The 7,212-nt window shown below is 37.7% G+C and overlaps 1 protein-coding gene across 1 annotated transcript in view; it reads right to left on the bottom strand.

Annotated features, from left to right (window-relative positions):
• Positions 1-2,648, bottom strand: part of LOC140929989 (uncharacterized) — a 150,033-nt gene extending 147,385 nt beyond the window's left edge. Inside the window, exon 1 of the mRNA XM_073379659.1 lies at positions 1,344-2,648. Coding sequence (XP_073235760.1) covers positions 1,344-2,580 — 1,237 coding nt within the window. The 5' untranslated portion in view covers positions 2,581-2,648. The remainder of the gene's footprint in view (positions 1-1,343) is intronic.
• Between the last annotated feature and the right edge of the window lie 4,564 nt (positions 2,649-7,212).

Genomic DNA, 7,212 nt, shown 5'->3' with positions numbered 1-7,212 from the left:
GGGCCCCCCCTTATCTGAAGGTCTGGATCCGCCACTGATATCAAAGACATAGAGTGGTTTTCGTTTGAGTGTCGTAAAACCAAAACCAAAGTAATTACTCTGGCCAATCACACAGGACACAGACAATACATTGAACCAATCAAAACTCGAAGTAATTACATGTGGCTGACGCAAAGCGCGGGAAAATGCATGCGAGCGCGTCACAATTGGCTTTGGTTTTACTTCTGATTGGATGAAAAGGTAGCGCGAATCTTTTAAGCCAATCGCATCGTGTAGAAAGTGCAAAACCAATTACTTTTCGACACTCAAATGAAAACCGCTCTAAAACGTGTAAAGGTAGTTTTACACAACTCTTAGTAATGCTACTACACACAAGCATAGCAATTCTTTGATCTATCAAGCAATGGCCTCAGCACGCATGTTATTTTCATGTTATTTTTCATCTTATTTTACTGGTGGTATGATTGACAATAGAAGTATTTAAACATTAGCAACAAACTGAATTGCCCATGTGCAAAACAGTACAAAACCGTCAACATCTCAAAATCTTTTTTTAAAGCCCATTTATGAGAAACACAATTCAAACTTAACGCAACCAATTTATCAAAGGTCATAGAACGGATACTTTACACAGCTTAAAAGCAAACCTAACAAAAGCGAAAGGACACTGAAATGAAACTTGACAAAACTCTAACACTCGAACATTCGTCAATTTTGTGAGTCTTCTTTAGCCACATGCCTAGTATGGTTTCCAAAACGTTGAAGAAGAAGAGATTCATTGCTCATCTTCTCTTGACAAATCCTCTCTAACAGGGTCCTGTTAGTCAATCCTGTCATCTTAAGCTATCTATCTAGCTTAAGCTAACTATCACATTTACGTGACATTTTTCCGCTGTTAACTTTGGGTGACTCTTAAAGTGTCCTGATTGACAAAACCACTTGTTTACATTCATAAGTCTTTTCCCCAGAGTGAACTCTTTCATGTCTCCTCAGGTCTCCTGATCGGCTGAAACACTTGCCACACTGCTTACATTCAAACGGTTTTTCCCCAGTGTGAACTCTTTCATGAATCTTTAGCTTTCCTGCTTCAATAAAACACTTGCCACACTGTTTACATTCAAATGGCTTCTCCCCAGTGTGAACTCTTTCATGAATCCTTAGCTTTCCTGCTTCGTTAAAACACTTGCCACACTGTTTACATACATAAGGCTTTTTCCCAGTGTGAACTCTTTCATGTCTTCTCAGGTCTCCTGATCGGCTGAAACACTTTCCACACTGTTTACATTCAAATGGCTTCTCCCCAGTGTGAACTCTTTCATGAATCTGTAGCACTCCTGATTCACTAAAACACTTGCCACACTGTTTACATTCATAAGGCTTTTCCCCAGTGTGAACTCTGTTATGTCTCCTTAGCGCTCCTGATTGGTGAAAACACTTGCCACACTGTAGACATTCATAAGGCTTTTCCCCAGTGTGAACTCTTTCATGTCTTATAAGGTGTCCTGATCGGCTAAAACACTTGCCACACTGTTTACATTCATACGGCTTTTCCCCAGTGTGAACTCTTTCATGAACCCTTAGTTTTCCTGCTTCGCTAAAAGACTTGCCACACTGTTTACATTCAAACGGCTTTTCCCCAGTGTGGAGTCTTTCATGAATCTTTAGCCTCCTTGATTCGCTAAAACAATTGCCACACTGTTTACATTCATATGGCTTTTCCCCAGTGTGAACTCTTTCATGAACCCTCAGTTTTCCTGCTTCCCTAAAAGACTTGCCACACTGTTTACATTCAAACGGCTTTTCCCCAGTATGAACTCTTTCATGAATCCTTAGCTTTCCTGCTTCGCTAAAACACTTGTCACACTGTTTGCATTTGTGGGGCTTTTCCCCAGTGTGAACTCTTTCATGTCTCCTTAGTTGAACTTCTTGGCTAAAACACTTGTCACACTGATTACATTCATATGGCTTTTCCCCAGTGTGAACTCTTTCATGTCTCATTAGGTCTCTTGATCGGCTAAAACACTTGCCACATTGTTTACACTGATAAGACTTTTTCCCAGTATGAACTCTTTCATGAATCCTTAGGCCTCCTGCATCGCCTGAACACTTGCCATACTGTTTACATCCATAAGGCTTTTCCCCAGTGTGAGCTCGTTCATGAATCCTAAGGCTTCCAGCATGGCTAAAACAATTGCCACACTGTTTACATTCATATGGCTTTTCCCCAGTGTGAACTCTTTCATGACATGTTAAACTTCCTTTTTGGCGGAAACACTTGTCACACTGTTTACATTTATATGGCTTTTCCCCAGTGTGGACTCTTTCATGAATCCTAAGTTTTCCAGCTTGGCTAAAACACTTGCCACACTGTTTACATTTATAGGGCTTTTCCCCAGTGTGAACTCTTTCATGATTCCTTAGGTGAACTGCTTGGCTAAAACATTTGTCACACTGTTTACATTCATAAGGCTTTTCTCCAGTGTGACCTCTTTCATGAGTTTTTAAGCTTCCTGCTTGGCTAAAGCACTTTCCACACTGTTTACACTTTAAAAGACATGGAGTATGTAGTGTTGCTTCCATTGTTTCTCTTCAACAGAAAATAAAAACATTAACAATCAACTTTAAGAAACCATTAAATGCAGCTAAATAAGAGACACTGCCATGAGATATTGATAAACCCAAAAGTAATTTAATTTAGAATGTCTACTGCGAAGATAATAAAATACTACTGTTTTTTCAATGATAATAATGATAAACTTTATCAACTTGTTATGTTATTCTTGTTTGCAAATTTAAAGTAATTGAGGATACCTACAAAATACCAAAGTAATGATAACAATAAAGAACCTGAGAAGGTATTTACAGTTGTGTTTTTTTATTGTTTTATTTAATTCATAAGAGCAATGAGGCAATTTAGACATGTTGTTTACCATGATCACCATACCGTATGGTAAGGAAGTTACTACAAATACTTATGGCTTGATTGATTTCATTCTCCCCCAACCCAAAAGCTCCACCTGTGCCTCAGAGAGCTTGCTCACAGCCTACTCAACAAAGGTTCATAACAGGGAGTTTCCCACACAATAACCAACTGATAAAATAAGTGACCTAAATCTGTCAGTGAGAAGAGTTGCTCATGATTATTTTGACAAGTCTGGTAAATTTCTGTTACTGTAGTTTTTTTTTCTTTTTTGTACTTGACCACAGAAATAATGTTGGAAGGTAACAGTGAATTGACTTTACCTTCTTTCACCTGAATTTAATGATTTGGACCTATAACATACCATCCTAGTCCCTACCCAAGTGCCCTTGCATCCCTCCATTTCACACCTATTGCACCCCTTCTAAGATAAATCTCAAAAAGGCCATTAAATCAGCACCTTATCTACTGGAATATGTGGCACTCAGGAGCCTGTGTAATAAGCACCTGTGGCACCCCAGATTAAACGCCCTTCTCAAATAAGCACTGCATTTGGGACACCAAGGTTTAAATACGCACCATAGCTTAGATGCTAACAAAAAAATTAATTCTGTTAGCTCAATAGTTTACATTGAAAGTATTAATAGCAACTTAAAACAATCCTTTGCTGCTACTAACTCTTAGATAAACGCTGCCTGCGAATAAGTGCTGCAGTTAAGACTTAATTATTGCCACAGCTCTTAAATTTTTGAGTTACGTAATACTGTAATAAATTATTTTCAAAATGAATCTAATTTCCCTTTGGTGAATCATGTTCATATTTCGAAGCTCAGGGAAATTCCCAACCCCTGGGATTTCGGTTGCATTTTGCACCTGCAACACATAAAATCCACTAGAAGAGTATAGGCAAGATAGCCTTCACTTATGGTTTTTTTAAGTATGTACTTAAGTGATGTGGAAACAACAGAAATTTGCGTGTGTTGCACTTAAGTTTTTGGAGTGATGAATAACAGATACTTTTGTTCTGAGAGGTGAATAGCCTGCCCACAGACATTTTTTGCCTTTTTGTCTATTTGACACCTGCAGAGAGCAAAATCCAAGAAGGGCAGGAGAATGTGCACAAAGCTTGAGAAAAAAAGAAATGAGTCTTTGTAAACATCTTTGGAGAAAAAGAGGTTTATTAAGTCCCACCCCATGTCAACACCATGCCATTAAAGTTACTAATATTATTTCTTGGTTGTGACTAGAATGGGGGTTGACACCTTATGTTCAGCACACATCGCTGTACTCACAGCATGCTATACTATATTTATGCAATTTTATTGGTCACATTTTTAAGAAAAGTTGGTAAATCAGAGTAAGAGACAGTTGTGCGAGGAAAAGAGTTGAATACAGGGTTTAGCGATAAAGAACAGTGACTAGGGTTAAACACTGTTTTAAAAACATATGGATTATACATCAAATGATGCTGGTTTAAGTTTGACATACTACGTTCCGTTTTCTTCAGTTTTTTTCTTCTCCTTATTAATACTACTTTTTAGAGTATTGAGACTCCTATCATGTATTTTGAGGGAAGATGACGATCTGACTTTGGGGTATCCATTCTAGTCACAACCGTTTCCTGCATTATTGGCTTTAGTATCACCATACAGCACTTACGTGAAGCATCAAACAAATCAATAACAGTTTGAGTCTCGTGTTGTTTTGGACTGCTTCAGCTTTAAAAAAGGTAGAAAAAAAGAGGACCCACCCCAAAATAAATTGGCCCATCCAAGTCCACAAAGTTTCCTGTACTCTTAATTGAAGTTGTGTTCTGCTATTATAATAAAGTCAGCTCTATCTCAGATGAATACCTTCCAGACTTGCCTGGACTGTTTGTCTTAGAGAGGTGTCTGACTTATGAATAGTTAAGGTACATGTAACATGACACCAGCAATTTTAAAGTTGAATGTACATATTTTTAACTTGTACAAAACAGCTTAACCCTTTAAGTCCCAATAGTGACCAAGATCAATTTTCTCCTAACAATATCCATACATTGTCAACAGATAAGTTATGAGAATTAATAAAATGATCACCTAAGTAAAAATGCCTTGATCTTTTAACAAATTCTCTTAACTCATTCTTTAAGGAAATGTATAGAGATCAGTTTGGAGAATTTGTATGTGGATACTGGGGCTTAAAGGGTTAAACTAAAGCAATGTGATGGAAAAGAGGATAGTATTTTTACATTGTGCAATTAAATGCAAACATTTATGGCTTCGTGGTCTAAAAGAGTAACAGTATACACTATGCGAACTGGAACAAGACTACATTTTAAAACATCAAACATTTTGCTATTTAGTGTCATATTGACTATTTTCCAATTCCCTATAATACACTCTGTCTGCCCCCCAAATTTTGCATAACTTATTGTCTTAAAATGCTCTTGGGAAAATGCAATACTCCCAGGAGCATTTAAAAACAATGGTTTATGCAAAATTTGGGGGGCAAACAGAGTGTATTATGGGGAATTGGAAAATAGAGAATAGAGCCCCTATGGTTCTATTATAAGGTAATTTTCACTATATAAAGCACTTCTCTTAACTTAAAAGTGTCTATTATCTGTCTTAGAGAGGTACCCGTCTTCTAGAGAGTATAGTTACAGTAAAATGACCGAAAAACGACAGGGACGAAAAAACAGGTGTCTTTTTTCAGTATAGATGTGTCAGGTAAGAGAGAGTTGACTGTATTATGCCTGCCCATATGTAGCAATATTTAATCCCTGTTGATTCATATTTGATTTGGACATGATTTCTTTTAAATTTAAACCTTGCATCTAAAATTTATTTAAATTTAAAAGAGTTTTATTTAATCCTTTGGAAATTTCATTTAAACTTCCTACGGAAATCCATTTAATCTTCGATTAAATTATGGTTTAAACTTTGACATTTTCATTTAATTCATTCTATCCACTTAAATTTAAACTTTGGAATTCCCATTTAAAATTTACTGAAAAATGTCTTTTAAACTGCTGAATTCTAACTTAATCCTTTAAATTGAAACGTTCACAAATTTCTTTTAAACTTACCAATGTAAATTATATTTAAACTGCGAAAGTAAAATTCATTTAATCTTCCTGGGGCGAGCTCGACTGGGATCACGTGCTCAGGTCAAATGGCAAGGTCACATGTCGTATCCTCGGCTGCAATTTTTATCTGCAGTAGAAAGTGTGGACGAAGGAACGAAAGGAGGAGTGAGCGAATTACTAAGCGAAGCGTCAAGGCTTCTGCCTTCCAGCACCTCTTCTAATGCTGCTTCAAATTCCACTTGTCCAGCTGCGATATCGCAAAAAACATTGACTAGTATTGAAAACTAGCTAGCTTTAATTTGTACCCTTATTCTTCTGATTGGTATTCTTCGTTTTAAATAAGAAACTCTTCTTCAGCAATTGAGCCCTCTGCGAAAGAAATTACATGCGAGTTTCGCATATGACTTCACCATCCTCTGTTTTGTTGTCCGATCATAAATTGCAAATTTTCGCGCCTTCTTACCGTCATGGGCCAGGCCGCCTGTATTGCATCCAACTGTCCCAGTGTACGGTAGAGAGCTATCTTAAATTCCCTAATCTTCTACAGAGACCGGTGGATGAACTCATAGATTGTTCACAGTCCCCTATTTTCCCGTAAGATCGTCGAGATCGAGCGCTATGCGTTACGGGTTGTCATCTTGGATGAGTGTCAAAACTACTTAGGGGGGCGGAGGAAGGTTTGGGAGGAAGCGAGAAAAATAGAGGGACTGTTATAACATCACTGCAGCTCGCCTTCAGGAGGCGTGACAGGAATTTTACGCCTTTTACCATTCATTCATTAAGAAACTCTGCTGGCAATGAAAAACATGCCAGACACATTTAGCATTGATTTCGCGTGTTTACAAATATCTCCTTTCAAAACAGTGATTTTATACAGTTTCTGGGACATACCACAGATTAAAACGGTCAAACCTCTCGATAAAAAGCCAAGCATTTCTGACAGGTACTCTTTCTTGTGTCGGCGTAGCGTTAAATTTCAATTTGTTTAAGAGAAACGGTGTTACAACATTCCCCTGGCCGAGCTGCTTCAAAAGCATGTTGGCTTATGTGATTCATCCGCAAAATGCCTAAATTCCTTCGTGTGTTTGCGCAAGATGTGCCTTATGCTATTATGAAAGTGTACGTTTTATAGAAACGATGACTTGTCAAAGCCTTGTCAGTGTCGGCAACTTAAACTAAACCCGTTGTCACTTGACACAAATTAACATCTATCGTCTAATTA

Source organism: Porites lutea, chromosome 3, assembly GCF_958299795.1.
Source record: "Porites lutea chromosome 3, jaPorLute2.1, whole genome shotgun sequence".
Classification (NCBI taxonomy): Eukaryota; Metazoa; Cnidaria; class Anthozoa; order Scleractinia; family Poritidae; genus Porites; species Porites lutea.
The sequence above is the reverse complement of the archived record's forward strand: the minus strand, read 5'-3'. Positions and strand labels throughout refer to the sequence as shown.